This window comes from Equus asinus, chromosome 7 (genome assembly GCF_041296235.1).
Source record: "Equus asinus isolate D_3611 breed Donkey chromosome 7, EquAss-T2T_v2, whole genome shotgun sequence".
NCBI lineage: Eukaryota > Metazoa > Chordata > Mammalia > Perissodactyla > Equidae > Equus > Equus asinus.
Window position 1 is genome coordinate 55,824,884 of NC_091796.1, and position 18,902 is coordinate 55,843,785.

General features: G+C 44.4%; 1 protein-coding gene across 6 annotated transcripts in view; it reads left to right on the forward strand.

Moving 5' to 3' along the window:
- GNAL (G protein subunit alpha L) overlaps positions 1-18,902 on the forward strand; it is a 147,659-nt gene that overhangs the window by 36,913 nt on the left and 91,844 nt on the right. The window contains exons 1-5 of one of the 6 annotated variants that reach the window (XM_044773504.2): positions 7,095-7,235; positions 7,894-8,137; positions 8,369-8,441; positions 9,143-9,197; positions 9,357-9,476. In XM_044773504.2, coding sequence (XP_044629439.1) covers positions 7,996-8,137; positions 8,369-8,441; positions 9,143-9,197; positions 9,357-9,476 — 390 coding nt within the window. In that variant the 5' untranslated portion in view covers positions 7,095-7,235; positions 7,894-7,995. Of the gene's footprint in view, positions 1-7,094; positions 7,266-7,890; positions 8,138-8,368; positions 8,442-9,142; positions 9,198-9,356; positions 9,477-18,902 lie in introns of those variants that run through there. The other 5 variants (XM_014829081.3, XM_014829082.3, XM_070513463.1 and 2 more) reach the window with 5 other exon arrangements.

Sequence of the window (18,902 nt, forward strand, 5' to 3'; positions counted from 1 at the left end):
ATCTATCCGTCCACAGAACTTTTTTATCTTCCCAAACTGAAACTCTGCAGCATTAAACAATAGCTCCCCGTTCCCGCCTACCCCCAGCCCCTGGCAACCACCATTCTACTCTCTGTCTCTATGAATTTGAGTACTCTAGGTCCCTCATACAAGTGGAATCATACAGCATTGGTTCTTTTGTGACTGGCTTATTGTATTTGGCATAATGTCTTCAAAGTTCGTCCATGTTGCAGCATTTCAGAATTTCCTTCCTTTTTAAAGCAGAATAATATTCCACTGTATGTGTAGACCACGTTTTGTTTATCCATTCATCTGTCTGTCACATGTGCATTTTTTATGATTTTAAGCATGTCTCACGCATTAATGTTCCCAACTAGCAGCTAGTACTCTGCTCAGCTGAGTGCAGGTGGACACTCAGCAAGTCTTTGTTGACTAGACTACAGTTCTTTGTTTGTGTGTCTGCCTGGTAGAAAAACTCAGGAGCTCTTCCAGGACATCAACATGCTGCCTCGTGGAGGAATAAAATGGATTTGTATTCGTTAAATTAACATTGAATGATAATAATTGCTACCTTTACTGAGAGCTTGCTACATGCCAGGCACTGTGATAAGATGAACTTATTCGTATAATTGTCACCACCACCCTCTGAGGTGAAGGCCATTGTCCTCACCCATTTACGGAGACAGAAGCTGAGAATCACAGAGAGGAAGAGGGCTTTGAGCCCAGGCACTCTTGCTCAACAACCCATGCTCTTCACCACTGAGCCGCACACTTGCATTTTTCCCCTCGCTCATCTGGTTCCCCCGACCTCTGAGGCTGAGCTGTCACCGTTTGCCCCTCTCCCTCCTGTGCAGTACCACTTCCGTTTCCCTTCACTTACTCAGTTCTTTCTCACCTGAACTGTGCACCTTCGTTCTACACATTCCAGTCCCAGCATCTTTCAAGACAAGCCTCAGGTCCCTCCTCCTCGATGAAGCTTTTCCCAATTCCATGGGCCCTCACATCCCCCTGAGTCCCTACCACACCTTCCAGCCCTTGTTTCCTACAGATTGGCAACGTTGCCCTCTGAATGACTGGAATGTACTTGTCTTATGCTCCCAACTGCTCCAGAATGTAAGAAATCGGTCTTAAGAGTTTGCTTATCCTTTTTGTAGTGTGTCTCTCTAGATGACAGCCTGTGGGTAGAAATAAACATGTTCAATGATAGGAAGCTACGTTGTGTAGATGCAAAATGAGGTTCTCTTAACTATCTTTTCTTGCAGTATATGGGGACATGATTGCTTCACATGTGACAACAGTTGTGAGGCAGGCGGGCATTGCTGAAGTTCAGCATTAGATTAGGGTGTTAAGACCAGGATTCATATCACTGCACCTCTCACAGCCGTGACATCCCACAGGGGCACCTCGCTGATACCAAGAGAACATTGCTAAGCATTTAAAATGCATCCACATTGCCTTCCTTTTTGTTCCAAATGAGGGGACTTTATGGCGTCTGATTCACTTTCACTTTATAAGAAAATATGTTGGAAGAGAACTCTTAATTACTGGACACACTGTTATCACTCCAGAGACTACATGAGATTGAGTCTAAACAGGAAAAGAAAAGATGTTAGTGAGTATAGTTATCTGAGAACCAGAAAACCCTCGTATCTAGAACTGAGTGCTGAAACTTTTGTTTATCATGACGTATTTGTTAGGGTTTAGGATGTGTTCATCTATGTAGATTTGTTTGCAATTTCTACATTTTACTTCGTCTTATGTTTGTTAGGAAAAAAAGAAATATCGTTAAAACTAGTTAGACAATTTTTGAAACTTCACGTCAGTATTAAACATATTAATTAAACAACACGTGTTTGACAGTCTGCAGTGGTCCCATATCTTGTGAGGCTATTTGAGGTTAAAGAGCAGGATTGAAAGGACAGGGATGCTAGTCTGTGCTGTCCACATGTTACTCTTCACTCCTTCTCTGGTCCCTGACCCTCGTCTGATTTCTGGATAGTAAGCTGTGTTTTCAGTGCGCCTTTGATGCGTGTGTGGTTTCTCTTGCAATGCGCCAACCGTCCACACACGGCCCTTCCCGCGTCTCTGCCTCACAACCTGGGTGGTGGCTTTCCTTGATTATTTGAACTGCAAAACATTGATAGTTTCATTCTGTTTGCAGATTCCTCATTCTGCACAAATTGGTTTTCATTGTTTTGTTTTGTTTAAATGTATTCAGCACCATCCCACTTCATGTTCGTGCCGTAACTAAACTCCCACTGTGACACTGAGTTGTGTATTCCCACGAGGATATCTCAGTCCTGGGTTTTTGGATGTGGGGCAGAGTCAGAGACAGTTAACATAGCTTTCCTTCTGACTCGCTGCTGTTGTGGCTTTTAAAGCTGTTAGTTGAACGAGACTGCATCACTGCCCTTTATGGGTGGCACTTCCGAAAGCTACTTCCTATTATTTTGCTGTGGGGGTAAGAAAAAAAATAAGAGAAATTATTTCAATAAATTCTAAAATATTTGATTGCAGAATATTATGTACAGAAAGGGAACACTGAAAACATTTCCCTGTTTTTCTATAAAAATGTGAAAAATTGACCACAATATTTTTAGAGTGAGCTTTGTGGAGTGAGTGAGCTCTGCTGCTAAGAATGGAAAATAATCTACACAGGTTATTCCCAGCAAGACACTAAGAAAAAAAGGAGATACAACAGCGGCAAGTTGTCTAAAATGGCACGAACTGGAATGGGAGCTGTGCACACACCAGTCACTTTGCTGGCTGCGTGCTGGCACCGCCAAGTTTGTTTGCAAAACTGGCTGCAGCTTTTAGTCCCTTGGAGCATTCTCATTGCGTTTAATTAGTGACTGTTCACCTTTCCTAAACTATTTTGTTTTTCTTCTTTTGAAATTTTTGATATATCTGTTCCAAAAGTCCTAGTGCAGTTTTAACATTTAGTAGCTGCTAAAGTATAAAATGCTACTGAAAGCATTAAAGTTTTTGAATACTGATTTGTTTTTCTTGAGGAACCTTTTCCCTGAGCTAACATCTGTGCCAGTCTTCCTCTATTTTGTACGTGGGTCGCCGCCAAAGTGTGGCTGCTGAGAAGTGTTATAGGTATGAGCCCAGGAACCAAACCTGGGCTGTGAAAGTGGACCACACCGAACTCAACGAGTAGGCCATGGGACCGGCCCCTAAATATTGATTTTTTTTTTAAATTAAATTCAGTGTATCCACTATCTTGTGCTATATAGCACTCTAGTCATTTTTCAGACTAGCTTGGCATCTCCTGGATCTAGGCTGTCATGAATTGAAACAATTTCCTTGATTTTTTTTATCCAGCTGTTAATTAAACTTCTGTGGGGAGCCTCCTTACAACGAGAAACGAATTTCCTCCTTATTGCTATCATGGACTTGAATTCAGCTAACCAGAGAACAGGTGCAGTTTTTTTCAATATTTGCCAACTGCAATCAGAGAGACTGAAGCAAAAACAAATTTTAAAATCATTATTCAAAATCCACAAAACTAAGTATAAAAGAAATTTCAATAATTAAACTTTCCAATGCATTAAGACTTCTGAAACACCCTGTCTGTCTTAAACATCAACAAGAGTGAGGAAAACACCATTTTGTTTTACCTTTGCCTTTTTGCCCCAAACTTTGTGTCTTCCCAATTCTCCTTGACGTGAGCAGGCCCACCTTCCCTGACCCGCCGCCTCCGCCCCCTCTGCTGACACCCGGCTGCAGGACAGCCCTTGGGCTCTGCAGGTGGGAATGTGCTGCTGGTCTGGGGCAGGGCGCTGCTGCTGTACTGTCGTTGCCTGGCAACAGATGCCTCCACTGCCATCGGCTCCGCTCCTGCTGCTCCAGGTGAGCCAGTTGGGATTCTGGATTCTGATCCTCTGGTTCGAAACACGAACAAGGATCGGTTTCCCAAACCAGACTAGGACAAGGCCAGGTGACTGGGTTTAAAAAAAAATGTCTTGAGCTCCTTTTGATAATAGGCTATGTAAAGATTGGCTTCGCATTTCTCCTAAGAAATGTGGCATCACTGTATAAGGACATCGCTTTTATGTTAGGGTGTTTAGCAGTGTACTGTGGACACACTTTAGGTCATTTGGGGCAGCCAGTGAAGCCAGGCTGCGAGGGTTTCTATCCCAGATAGACCTCTTCTTCACCCCTCTAAGCTTCTGTAAAATAATGGTGACAATAGTTTCTTTTAGGATTATTGCAAATACTAAATAAACATGGAAAGGATTTAGCCCAGTGCCAGCGCTCACTGAAAAACTAGTAGAAGCAATTTTACAGTGCATATATGTTAGTATTATTGATATATTAACATCCTGGGTATATGATGGTATGTGTTTTCATCATATCAGTTTATCTAATCCTTATCAAATCCCATGTATAAAACGTTATCTTTAACCCTAACTTCTAGATCTGAATAAGTGGAAACCTTTTGCTATGTTTTTAGGGTAACTGACTATCAGGCTGCCTTAAAGTGTAGCTCCTGGGTTCTAACTTAATTTTTCCTTCATAAGTTTTCATGGGATTTGTTTTGTCCCCTTCTCTTCTAATTAACAATTTATGGAAATCTTGGTATTAAAAAAAATGACAAATCCTTGTAAACATCCCACTGCACTATGCTATCTTCATATACATTTTCTCGCCTCTGACTGCCTGATTAGCCACAGGATGGGCTGAGCTGACATTGCCACGTGTGAATATAAGAGTTGGTGCTCACAAGGTGTGAGGCCTGACAACTGTGCTAAATAGCGTCCTTCCACACACTAGGACTCTTAACCTAGCTGAGAACATAGCATGGCACCGTATGTTTGCCTGTGTCAAGAAGAGTAATTTACTGCTTTTGTTTTTAAAGAGTATTCTTATGTTCAATATAGTACTAAACTGGACAAGTGTTTTATGAATTCAGAATTTGTTTGAGAAACTCCCTTCATGAGAACCCACACTTTGAGCAGGAATTATCTTTGGCTTTTGTGATTTCATTCATCCATTTGACAGAGGTTCACGGGGCATCTCCTCCGGGCCAGACACTGAGCAGGTGCAGGTGTGGCAGCTGCAGCAGCTGCAAAGGACAGACTCAGCCCTGGCCTCAGGGAGTCTACAGTCAGTGGGGTTTTGAAAGAGCAGTAAACAAACCGTTACAATGCAAGGTGACAGATGATGGGACACGGAGAAGGGGTGCCTGCCTGTGACTGTGGAGGGAGTGGCGAGGCTAGAAGGATAACCAGGAGTTGGCCAAGTAAAGAAGGGGCCACAGGAATCCCAGAGAGAGGAGCAGCACGTGCAGGAAGGATGAGCCAGAGTGTTCAGGAAGTACAAGCAGTCGAAAGGATGGGTGGGGGTGGGGAGAGCTGGGAAGTGGAGAGACCTGTGAGCTGAAGCCTCAGAGTTTACATCCACCCAGTCTTGAAGGACTGTGGCACCCAGTCTTGAAGGACTGTGGCCGAGCGCTTGTAGGTAGTGGGGACAGTGACACAGTCACATTTGTATTGTCACTGTGGCAAAATTGTGCAGGGTGCACTGGAGCAAGTAAGCCGGAGGCCACAGCCACAATCCAGATTAGATTAGGGATCTAAGACCATGGTAATGGCAGATGGAGTGGAAAGAACAGGGCAGATATTTAGGAAACAGACCCAAAGGACCAGAGTAACTGCTTAGGTTTGCAAGAAGGAACAGGAGCCAGGAATGACTCCCATGCTCTGATTTGGAGAATTGAGGGCCTATTCACAGAAACAGGGAGAAGAGCAGGTTGCAGGTGTGGAGGTGGGCCCGGGGGATGAGCTCAGTCTGTGGCAGGTTGAACTGGAGATCTCTGTGAGGAGTGTAGGTGGAGGTGTGCTGGGGACAGCAGTGGACAGGAGGGCGAGCTGGGCTGGAGATGTGACGTGGATGCAGTCAGAGCTGTGTACAGTGAATGGAGGATGCAGTCAGCCCCGCCAGGAACGGGCATGCGGGGAGACAGGCTGCGCTGGGACTGAGGCACCTCCACTAGCCAGGGGGCAGGCAGGAAATCAAAACGGCCATGTGGAGGAAGCCAAAGGACAAGAGCATCTCAAGGAGGGTCAGAGCCAGCTCCACAGAGAGGTCAAAGAAGGTAAAGACCAAAGTTCACGGAGGAGGTGTAGCCCCTGGGAAGCCACTGATGATCCTGGAGAGAATATTTTCAGTGTAGAGGGATGGGCCAAAGCCAGGGCAGCAGGTGCTGAGGGGTGGACAGGAGGTAAGGAAGGACAGGCCAGAGTCAGATTCCCTTTTTAACCCTTGGCTGCAGTGGGCAGGAGGAAAACTTGTGGAAATAAGGAGAGGCCTGAGACAGTGCTGTTGAAGGAGGTGCTGTTGGTTTTCAACAGGACAGAGTGGAATGTTTGTCTGCTTGAGGGAACAAGCTAGTAGAAAAGGGGAGGCTGAAGAAAGAGGGGAGGGCCAGAGGAGAGGAGACAGCTAACCGGGTGAGGGAGACGGTGTCCCTGAGAAGGGTAGGACAGGGACAGCAGAGTGGGGAGCCCCGGCCAGATGGCATTTGCTCTCTGTGAAGAAGCCCAGGCCATGCTGAAAGTGAGGGAAACGTTGTGGGTCTGGAGGAAACTGGAGTACTGGCAGACAGAGCTGAGCAAAGGCGTGTAAAGAATCGGTGTGCAGCGCTGAGGGCACCCCGAGCCTGGAGACCATCGCACACTTGTAACGGCAACGCACGCGCAAGTGCTGGCATCCACGACTCCTTTCGGTCGCCTCTTTTGCCCTCCTTCCCCCACGTCCAGCAGTGCAAATGCAACGCGGCTGGCGGCCTCTGTCGTGGCTGCAGCAGTCACAGAGGGCTCCAGCTCACCCCCAGTCCCAATAAATGAGAGCACAGGCCAGTCTGCCCTCATTTGTTCCTCGGCCACAATGCCAAGTTCGAGGCCACAGTGTCTTGTAGAAAAGTAGTAGAGCTGTTCAGAGAACTGCAAAGGAGAAACGGGGGCTGGAGGTAAAGACAGGAGCCTAAGGGAGGCGGTGGCGTGGGTGCGCTGGAATAGTCTAGAAAATGAACGGAACAAAGGCAGTATGACTGGTGAGCCTCTCACAGATCCTCCTCCCTGATAGAATATGCATGATCCTGCGCGAGTCCTCGCCTGCCGGGGAGCAGGGAGGCATCCGAGGGATCGGCGGGGAGCGCACGCCCAGACCCACTCTCGCGGGCTCGGGGTGCGAGAGAGGCACGCGGCCGCAATCCGGACCGCTCGCGGGTGAGCCTACCGCGGGCCGGGCTCCTAGAGGTCAGCTCCCGACCCCTCTAGTACCGTTAGCGCTAGGGCCCTCCGAAACCCCGGGACAAGCGGCCCGCCCCCCAACCCCCCCAGCCGGCCAGCTCCCCTTCCCCACGGTGCGGAGGTCCCAGGGTCCCTGCACCCGAGAGGGGCGCGAGTCCGACGGCAGGGGCAGAGCAGGGCGCAGGCTGGCCGGCAGGGGCCCACAGTCGCCCTGCGGGGACCCAGCGGCGCCCTCCATCTCTCCGCGCCGCGCTCGCCCACCACCTGGGGGGTCCCGGCACCTGGCCAAGAGCGCCGCCACCTCGGGGTCCCCGAGGGGCGCTTCCGGCCCACGCAGCTGGGGGCGGGGCTGAGCGCGGCGCGGGGTGCGAGCGGCGGGACGCGGGGCGAGTGGAGGGCGCAGCGCCACCAGGGCTCCCTCCAGTAGAGCCCGGCGCTCTGCGCTCCTGTCTCCGTTCGTTGCACGCTATTTATCCAGAAGATAATTCTAAACAATTATCTTTAAAACGCACTTGACTCTGCGCGTCTTCCTTGCATCCTTTTTAGTTAGGAGTTTGCGGTGGGCAGGGGGAGGGAGAAGAAAAGCCTGTTCGGATCGGAAAACACCGAGAGACCAGACCATCTCTTTCAGCAGCGAGGAAGAGGAGCCGTCGCGGGAACCACACACATCTACAACTCTCCATTGCTTTTTGTGCAAATTCCTAAGTGTGCCTGACCTCCATCCAAGCGGGCAGGCATGGGGTGTTTGGGCAACAGCAAGACGACAGAAGACCAGGGCGTCGATGAAAAAGAACGACGCGAGGCCAACAAGAAGATCGAGAAGCAGTTGCAGAAGGAGCGCCTGGCTTACAAAGCGACTCACCGCCTGCTGCTACTGGGTAAGGCCGGAGGGCGCGCGGCGGCTGCCGGCCCGAGCGGAGCGCACGCCAGGAGCGCACCGCCGGCCACTGAGCAGCCGCCGGCGACTAGGGCCAGCTCCTCCAGCCGAGAGGGGACGAGTGTTGAATATGCCTGCGTTGGGGTAGGATAATTGCTCAGTCTGGGTTGGCGTGAGAGATGGCAACGGTATCGGGGCTACAGATCACAGCATTCTTTCTGTTTATTTGTAGGGGCTGGTGAATCTGGGAAAAGCACTATTGTCAAACAAATGAGGATCCTGCACGTCAATGGATTTAATCCCGAGTAAGGAATGATCCGTTTCGGTTTTGACCAAACTGCATGCAAACTTTGCCACTTCTCTCCCAGCCTTCCCAGAAGTGCTTTCTCTAAACAGTTAATTTGATCACTGAGTACACCTTTTAGGGAGAGAAATATAGAAGTGTGTTGTCGAATTTGATATATTTACGCAAATCCTTTTTCTGATAGTGTCTAGATCAAAAAATAAAATAACTTGCGTAGCAAAATATGACTTATTACGTATTCTTGAAGTATTGATCTGTATTATTGGTATTGCTCTGAGCACACTTAACCAATATGTCAATGTATACTTTTCTCTATATCATTTGTCTGCATGGATTTCAATTCATAAGTATCAACATATGGTTAGAGTCAAATAAAATATATTTACAAGTGTAGCTGTTTAGTTTTTATATGCAATATTCATGATGATTTTGCCATGTTTTGTATACCCTGTGTGGGTATTTAAAGCTATATAGATTATAATGTGTACATTCAGGTTTGTTTAGAGTACAAACTAGAAAAGGGGGATGTTTCCTTTTCCAGATAAAAGCTTTGCAGCTGTGTCCTGGGGTTGATGTTGACCTTGACCTCTTGTAGAACCTTAGTCTAGCCCCATGCTGAGCTGGAAATTTAAAATCCCACTCGATTGATTCAAGTAAGCGCTAAAGGTAAACTAAGTTAGTAACAATTCTCTTTTAATACAGGGAAAAGAAACAAAAAATTCTGGACATCCGGAAAAATGTTAAAGATGCTATTGTGGTAAGAACTATTTTTTAAATATTTGTTGACTAGAAAGGTTAAGTACTCTGCTCTCTGAAACTATGTACACAGAAATTATATATTTTAGATTATCATACTTGGAGCCTAAATGTGATGTTTATCCATATATATATATTTTTTGTCTTCATTCCGTTTTAGACAATTGTTTCGGCGATGAGTACTATAATACCTCCAGTTCCTCTGGCTAACCCAGAAAACCAATTTCGATCAGACTATATCAAGAGTATAGCCCCTATTACTGACTTTGAATATTCCCAGGTAAGTAAATGCTTATTGAAATAGTCTAAGTGCTGCAAGATAGAACCATTTTTAATGAGATGGCTTACTGAGACTCAATGTTAATGTTAACTCATTATTAACTTCAAAATCTAGCTCTGCTTAAGAGAAATGCTTTCCTCCACACCAAAATATTAACATTTGTTAAAAATATTAGACAATAGAATTGTGAGAAATGCTCTTATGAATATATTGGTGAGGTTGATAATCAGGAAGACAGAATACCTTTAAGACATATTGATAGTATGTTTTACTATATGTGTTTCTAAATTAACAAGCAGTTTCCCAGATAACAAAAGAGTAGAAATTACGTGAGTAGAAAGAAATCCTTTATGGTATGTGATTGCCTCCATGGGAATAATAGAAAGAATAGAATTCAGTTTATTTTTAAGATGCGCATCCTTCAGATCAGAAGAGAAGAGAATGCGTGTTGTAAATGATAACACATATACTGTGTGTTATTTCTCCATATTTACTATCATGGGAAAATGTAGTTTGCTTTACGTCTGCAGGATTTAGGGCTGTTTTCCTGATCACTTGGATGGCAGTATTGCTTAAGGATGATATGAATATTAGTTTTCTCTTGTTTGGTGGATATACATTTCTTTTAAATATTGTTATTTGGTAATTTAATTAAGCATGTTTAAAAGAAAAATGTATTTTTTAAATTTCTCAGAAAATCATTCTTACAGTTGTGCAAAAAGAGCCTACTTGTGTGTGTGTGTGTGTGTGTGTGTGTGTGGTGTGTGTGTACCCGTCAACAACAGTATTTCAAAGCCTGGCATGGTGGTCTTGAGACATTTTTCGTTCTCAGAATCCTTTCTTCGAAGGGAAAGGGATGAGAACGAGCGTGTGAAATACATAGATGCTGCCCTGACTGAAGTTGGGGCAGTGTGCGCCTCCCTCCCCACCCCTCTCTTCAGCAGCACGCGGTTGTCCTATAGGCCTGTATCCGGATGGCTGATAAGAATTCCTTTTCCAAAAAGCTCTTATTTGCATCCTTTCATGTGATTTTTGCTTCTGATAAGCATTCCCATGCAGCCAGTGAGATCTCTAGAATTTCTAAAAAGGAGTTAGGAATGGCAGACTGGCTAGAAAAAGGGGCTAGGGACGGTGGGCACACTTTTTTACTACACTGTGTCTTTAACTGGCTGGCTTGGAGGAGGGTAAGGGAGATGATGTGGGGGTAGGGCCAAAGCAGTGATTCAGCCCACTAGAGCTATAGGATGCCCTCCGGGTGCTCCATGATGTTTCACGTAGTGGAGAAGTCGTCCCAGACTACAAGGTCCTAGCTGAAATCAGGAGTGGCCTTCCATTCAGTTTCAGATTTAGTCATTCATAGGCGTATATTTGAATTCTCGAATTTGTCCTCTTATGTTTGCCTAAAAGGAATCAAAAAACGTCTCGTATATGGTTCTGATTATTCTTAGCATATAAGGAGAATTAGAATGAAGATGTGTTAATCAGTCACATGTCTTCTCTCTTCTCTTCTCGACAAACTCACACATAACAAGGGGTCCCATATTCTATCCGAAATTCAGGAGCAGTCAGTAACTCCACATGGATTACTAAGGAATCCAAAGCACCTAACTTGTTGAAAGTGTTTTTTGCGCTAAATCATGAATATTTTTAATAAAAAAATAAAACTCAAGAGACCACTTCCTTTGAGCACATATGTTTTCATATAGATCTGTTTAGGCTACTTAAAAGTGATTACCAGAAGCCCTAATTAATTATCAATAAAATGGAAGAGAATTGGGAACCAGCAGATGCAAATGCAATTATAATGCTGTTTCAGAGGTAATACCTTTTTTTTCGGTAGTTTTTAAGCCTAACATTCTGTTGTCATATGTGTCTCTGTCCGTGTCAAATGAGACTATGTTTGTAATAGACCTACATTTACATAAATTAGGAAATTAATATCTAAATATGTAACTTTCTGAAAATGCAATTTTTTATTTTAATATGCACAAAATTTTCGGTAACATTTGTTCCATAGTGCTCTGAAATATTCATACCACTTATATTATTAGATTGAATAGGTCTTGGATTTACAATTTGAGGATCCTCGCTAAGAATGATATTAGGTCAAATCTCTGACTTATATACTAATAACACTTGGTACATTTGGAGAAAATTAACTTTTATTTAAAGAAAATATGTACTGTAAAAGTCATAAAAGCAGAGCTCAATTAAGTATTTTAATAGTAAAGATAACACTAATTTACTAAATCTAGTACTTTTTTGAGATTAAATCTTTGAGGAAGGTTTTCAGTGTCACTCCAGTTCCTTGAGGGTCTTAAGTTTATTTTCCTATAGATAAAAAATAATTTTTGAACCAGATATATCCTATCATTAAAAGTTAATTTCAGAGTTCTTTAAATAGGAAAAAGTTGGAGAATGTTAATTTAAAATTCTACATGAGATTGCTCATTATAATGAAATCTAAACTTGCCTTCGAGGTATCTTAAGAATTTCCTCTAAGACTCTCACACACGGGTTTATCTTTTGTTGTTTTGTTCTTCATATTGCCTTCCATTTGAATTTCAGTTGAATTATATGAAATTTAGGTTGTAGCAGAAAGAAGGCCAATGTGGATAGCAGATGACACCCATGCAGCCAAGGGTTGCTATGGGAGACCGTAGAAAGCACTGGGGGCCCGACCTTGTTGGCCTCATAGGCCAAGTCTGTCCTGATCTGGAAGGCTGTGGAGCGTTCCAAGCAGTGAGTGGAGTTACATGATCTGATTGTGTTTTATCAAGATCGCTCTGGCTGTGAGTGGAGAATGGATTGTAGGGAGGCAAGGGATGAAGTAGGGCAACCATTCTGGGGGCTGTCGCAGCAATGCAGCTGAAGGATCATGGGCAGCTTGGTTTGGGCTGGGGTGGTTAATTGGCAGTTGCTGTTTGCAGTTTTTTTCTCACGTATACATCCAGATGGTCTTGGCTGTGGACTGGCTCCACTCAGGACCCCTTTCACTGGTTGGCACCATGTCTTTGCGTCCAGCTCATCCACACATGAAGTGATAGGAAATAAATGGTCTTAGGAGATGCTCATGACAGAATATAGATCACTTCATTGTTTAGAAAAATATTGTGGTTACCCCCCCACCTCCCCAAAACTCTTAGCACAATATCAAACCAAAACCACTACTGAATTAAATTGAATTATTCATTTGTTTGTGTGATTTTTTCTTCTCAAAACGTGGATATTTTGTTAGCTCTCTTAAAATTGTGTGTTGCTATATTTTTTGAGGGGACGAGGATAAATAAGGCTTAATAAGAAATGTGAAAGCAGTCTGATCTGAAAGCAGTTTGATCAGTACCACCCGATATTTCCAAGGTTGACGTTTATGAGAATTGCATGTCAATATAAACCCAGAGAGTGAGAATTATTCATTCCTCTCCTCCCATGTGAGAAAATATCAAGCATTTCTTTAGGATACAGGCTGGCTCACTGCAGTGGACAGGGGTGAGGACCTGGGAGCCCAGCTGCTCTCTATGGGTCTTGGCTCCACCACTCTCTAAAGAGGTGACCTTGAGGCACTGGCCTGCCACTCAGTGGAGAATAGAGCTGGGAGCTGGGCTTCCTGGAGCTGCTCTTAGGAGGGTGGACGAGCATGTCCATGGACGGATTAAGAGCCGTGCCTGAGCCAAATGGCTCTCAGCTGCTCCCGTCTGTGTGCTTGTCCTGTGTCTTCTAGGGAATGTGTGCAGAGCTCTAGAATTCATATCATCCAGGTTAGTGGTCTTCTTTATGATTTTTTAACCAACAGAACCCCGCTGCCCCCTGCTCAAACAGTCTTTGAAGCCCCCAATGTAAATCAGGCAGAAGTGAGTTCCCCCACGGGAGCCCCAGCTGCAGCGCCCATGTGGGTCCCCAGCATCTGCCCCTCAGCCTCATCAGAGCCTTGGACCCAGCACTGTCAGAAAATGACAGGCCAGTTGTATCAGCTCCCAGAGCGACAGGCCTCTTCCTCTCTCTACCGCCCGCCTTGCTCTCCCCACAACTCGCACGTCACTAAGTGCCTGTTAGAGTATAACGGAGTTCTTTGTCCATTTCAGTAAGGAGCAGTGGGAGTAACAAATCCGGGGACTGGCTGGCTGGCACGTGACCAGTGTTGAAGAAAGGAGGGTTCCCATTCAAGCACCAAAACAGTCAACCCACTCTTCCATTCAAAATGGCATGTAAATCCATCTCCCAAGCAGCCTCTTGTTCTTGGCCTTTTGAGGAGGTGAGATTTAATGTGTGTGTTAAAAGAGAAAGGGGTGGCCCCGTGGCCGAGTGGTTAAGTTCGCATGCTCTGCTGCGGGGGCCCCAGGTTTCACTGGTTCGGATCCTGGGTGTGGATATGGCACCGCTCATCAGGCCATGCTGAGGTGGCATCCCACATGCCACAACTAGAAGGACCCACAACTAAAAATATACAACTAGGTACCCGGGGGATTTGGGGAGATAAAGCAGAAAAACAAAAAAGATTGGCAACAGTTGTTAGCTCAGGTGCCAATAAAAAAAAGAGAGAGAGAGAAAGGAAACGGCAAGTGTAAGAAGCGGGAACTGCAACGTATGTTCCACAGTCGTCTGAAACTCTTATTTAAAGATTTTTATCTATGGCATCAGAGAAAAGTGTCATCTTAGATCATTTCAGATGTAGTTCATAACTGGAGATTACTCTACGGGGCACCTTGGGGCCTCGCTCTGAGTGTGCTCTTCTCGGATCTCGGCTGCACTGGCCTAAACCACCCGTGGGGGTACTGGCTGCCTTGAACAGGAGCCCTCAGGAGAACAGCCCTGCGGGCTTGGGACTGTCTCTGTGCGTTCAAGGGCCAAGGCAGGACCTAGAAGGAGCATCCGCCTGGGGAAAGAAGTGGACAGCGTACTCCAGAGACACGTGGACACTGAACCCTCCAGCTGTTCCACCCCCAGCCAACCCCACGCTGCAGCCCTGCCTTAAAACGCATTTATAAACCATTTTCCCTATCCGTGTCAGGAGCTGATGTCCCCAGCACCTCTCAACATGCCTGCAGGGAGGTGTCTGGAATTATCCCCAAAGGACTGTCAGGCTGTCGCTTGGCCCTAACTGCTCCGGAATCTTGGCCTTTGTGCCTCTCAGAGCACAGGTGCCCAGGTGAGCGCTCTCCCAGGTAACCTCCTTTCTGGTCTCTGTCACCAGCAGCCCCCGATCTCAGCCCTCTTCCTCTTTCTCCACCGTAGTTTCAGTCAGCTTTTCTTAAACAGACTTTGCTCTTCCTCCTTCCACCATCTCTGCTGTCTTTGTCCTGCCCTTCCATTCTGTGCCTCACTAGCAGCAGGTTCTCTGAGACCGCTTGGACCTCCCCTGTATTTGCTAGAGAACTTGCCGGGAGGTGTCTGCCTTGGAAGTTTGCTGATTTCCCTGACTGTGTATGGAGCACCCTGGCAGTTGGCAAAGATGGAACATGGTTTCCCTGGCTGACTGTTTCTTTCCAAGGAAAGGTTTTTGTAACAGAGTGGACTACAGACAGCGGTCTTGAGTGGGATAGCATTCATGATCCCCATGGCTTTTTCTGCCAAAACTGTGTGAAAGTGCCGCTCGGGGGAAGGTAAGGGTTGCGTGCAGGAGGTCACGTTAGCTGCACTTGCTTCCTCCGTGTTTATTCAACGAGCTTATTAAGGGTCTGTGGATACCAAGATGAGTAAGGTGAGGTGTGCAAGGCTGTGGAGAAGGAGTCAGCGATTCTAGTCAGGGAGCAGTGAAATGCAAGTTATCTTTGGAAAAACCATTCCTGAGTTCATAAAGAGGCCACTCTTGTGTTATCTGCCCTTGGAATGGCACTCTGGGAGTTTGTCATTGGGCAAAGGCCACCTCCTCCATCAGCACCTGCTTCCAGGCCTGACATTGCTTATGTCAGAATGCTCGGGAGGAATGGAACCCCACGGAGAATTGATGCTACGCTTCATTCTGGACACCTGGTATACTAATAAAGGGACTTGCTATCATTTGAATAAAATATTTCAGTTAGATACAGTAACCATACTCGAGCTGCAGTGAAGACACTTTTTAAAAATTCCATTTTTTTCTTTGAAATATTATTGTAAGGAATATTCCTAATAAATAATAACTTTTTATTTGGAAGTATTTTAAACTTATCCCCCCAAAATGCAAAAATAATACGACGAACTCCCATATACTCTTCACCAGATTCATCAGTAGCTAACGTTTGGCCGCATTTGCTCCCATTTAATTTACACTGATGCACATTTTTAATGAACCACTTGAGAGTTGGTTGCAGACATCATGCTCCTTCACTTCTAAATACTTGAGTGTGTGTTTCTAAGAACAAGGACATCAGTTATGTAACCACAGCACAGTTATCACAATTAGGAGACTTAACATGAATACGATGTTGTTGTGTAATCTACAGATGTTATTCAAATTCCTCAATTGTCCCAATAAGAATAGAGTGAAATTATAGTAATAATATTGATGATAACTCTGGTCAACAATCCACGCCAGGATGAAGACTACATTTAATTTCCATTTCTGCTTTACTCTAGAGCAGTTCCTCAGCCTTCCTTTTCTTTCATGACATTGACCAGACATTTATTTCGTAGAATGCCTTCGCTGTGGTTCATTTGATGTTTTTGACTAGATTCCATTAGTGCTTTAGCAGCAAAAGCACAGAAGTGACCTTGTGTCCTGCCTACTACGTTGGTAACGTTAACTCTGATCGCTTAGCTAAGGTGGGGTCTGCCGCGTGGGGTCCTCTGTAAAGGTACCTTTTCCTCTTTGTAATTCCTAAGTACAATTTAGGACTGTCCTTTGAGACTGTAAAAATATCCTGTTCTTATGAAAACTTTCACACTCTAGTTTTTTAGCACACTGATAAATTTTACCCACAGTAAATATTTAAGGGGGAAAGCTGTTGCAAATTCTTTTTACTATTTCTAAATACTGTAACAAAAACTAAAGAGAATGTGGATCATGATGCTGCTTTTCAGATGATAAAAGCACATCGTTTTGTGCTTTTAATAATATAAGCACGTGGAGGATCAGCCAGACCAGCAACCTCTTGTCCACACCATCATGCCAAGAAATCTGGGCTTCAGCCACATGACAACTTTTCCCTAAAGTGTTTTTCCCTATAGAATATACATTTTAAGGGCCACAAAGTAAGGCAATGCATTTTTTTAAATTACTTCGATAAGATGTTACTGAAACTTCCAATCCTTTGAAAGTGTGAGATTTTGGTTGTTGAGGATCACCTCAAATTTGGATGTATCGGCAGTTTGTCACTTGGTTTACCAAAGCAGAAGTTCACTTCTGAGGGTACTTGCTCCTTTCAGAAGAATATGACATTGAAAATACCTTAGTATTAGAGCATTTTGTCCTTATCATTGCTAGTTTTACGTAATCCTGGGGGGAAACATTTTGAACTTTTCAGCTCTCTTGGGAAATCGTGGAAAGAGCCGCAGAGTTGGCTATTGTTATGTCAGATTAAGACTCGACTGAGTCAACACGTGGTTTGTGAGAAAGGTACCCTGAGGTTGAAGAGGCAAAATCATCAAGCTGCTCCTGAGAAGATGCTTTTGAAACACTGGTTTTTAAATTTTTTTTTTAGTTTTGCATGAGAATGTCATCCTGGATATGTGGGTTGTTTTTTTGTTTATCAGCTCTTAAAATAACCCCATACATTTTAAAAATTCTGTCTTTAGTTATAGCATATAGACTGAATTAAATCAACTTTATGTATAATGTTCTCACTACACAAAACAGTTTCATTTTTTAAGTTGTATTTGTTTGGATAGGAAGTATTGTGTGTGGCACAGAATCCAAAAGCTATAAAAGAGTGGAAAGTCTCTCTCTTACTCCTGCCCCAGGCACCCAGGTGTCATCCCCAGAGACAGCCAGTGTGGCGTGAAACTGACTCAGGGTCCTCAAAGAACAATCTTTTCAACATATTTTTATCTCACAGAGAATAGAGTCAATTATAAAATGCAATTGCACTTAATCTTATCAGTGTGGAGAAAACATCTACCCTGAACTGCTAAGTAAACATTTTTGAAAGGAGATTTCATATTGAAGTAAATTGTATGGAAACTGTTTTGGTGCTGAGACAAAATGCCAGAGTATGTGATTATGAAAATGTAGAAAGATTTTATTAAGCATCCATTAAATATGGAGATCTTTTAAAGTGTAAAAGCTGCGGACTTCATGCTTGGAGGGAAATCACAAATTACGCAGCTAACACAAGCGGGACACTGGAGGGCATTTGACCTTTAGGTTCACGGCACTAATAACCTGTCAGTGTTTGGCTCTTTGGGACGATTTCTCTCAGCATTTAGGTCCATGCCATGTGTCTTCTCTCCCACCTGAGTTTGCTGTTCATTGTGTACTCATCCTGCATTCTCCGTCTCGCCTTTAGGACGTTCTGCCTCACCCACACCTATTTTTCTTTCACAGATGTAGTTTAAAATTCTCACCCAAGAAAACTCTAAAAAGTATTTTTAATGTCATAATCCTCTGAGAAGAGCACATGTCCTTGGATGTGACCTGCTGACCTCCACCTGCACATTGTCCACGTGTCCCTCCGTCCCCCCAGTTCCTGTTCTTAGCACCTTCAAAACCTGCCTGCTGGTTCTTTCTTCCTCTCCCTGAAAAACTAAGATTCCCAAGAACACAGTTTGCAGGCTGTGTATTTGTCCTTATTTAAATACAGATTTGCCAAAGATCAATCTTAAGCACTTAGTAAGTACTCAGTTAATGCTGAGTGATTGAAATAACTAAAGAAACAAGTTATTTTCCTCTTTTCACTCCCTCCAATTAACAGGGCCAGACTTACTTAGAAAGCAGATTTGTGGCATGATTTCAAATGTTCAGCTTTTATGCCTGTCCTTTTATTTAAAGCTCACATCATGGTGGGTCGTGTTGAGTTTTGCTGCTAAAGGTCCATTTATTGGGGGTAGGAATTACCTCCTCCTTGCTCGCACCTCATTTGGTGTATAGTTCTGCTCGAAAAATGTGTGCCGAAGTCAAGCATTTGCCATGTGCTCAGCAATGTACTTAGGACCCTGAGTTACACAAAGAAAGTCTAAGTTATGACTTCCAGCCTCAAGAAACTTATGACTTAATGAAAAAACAAGGTGTACGTATTATACGATATGTAATACGTAATTTAGAATCGTGAACAATAAAGTATCATGTAATTTAATGCTGACTTATGTAGGATAGACTAGGAATTCTGTAGCCGTTCAGAGAAGATTTGTAAGGGCTGTGGTGCCCAGACTGAAGTCTTCCTGACAACACCTGATGGAGTGGGGCTTCCTAGGAGAGTCGTATTTTCGTCAGCAGAGCAATAAGAACTGAGGACCGTGGTGGAAAGAACCCAGCCTAGCTAAAGTCAAAGGTGGGTGTTGAAAGGAGTTTGA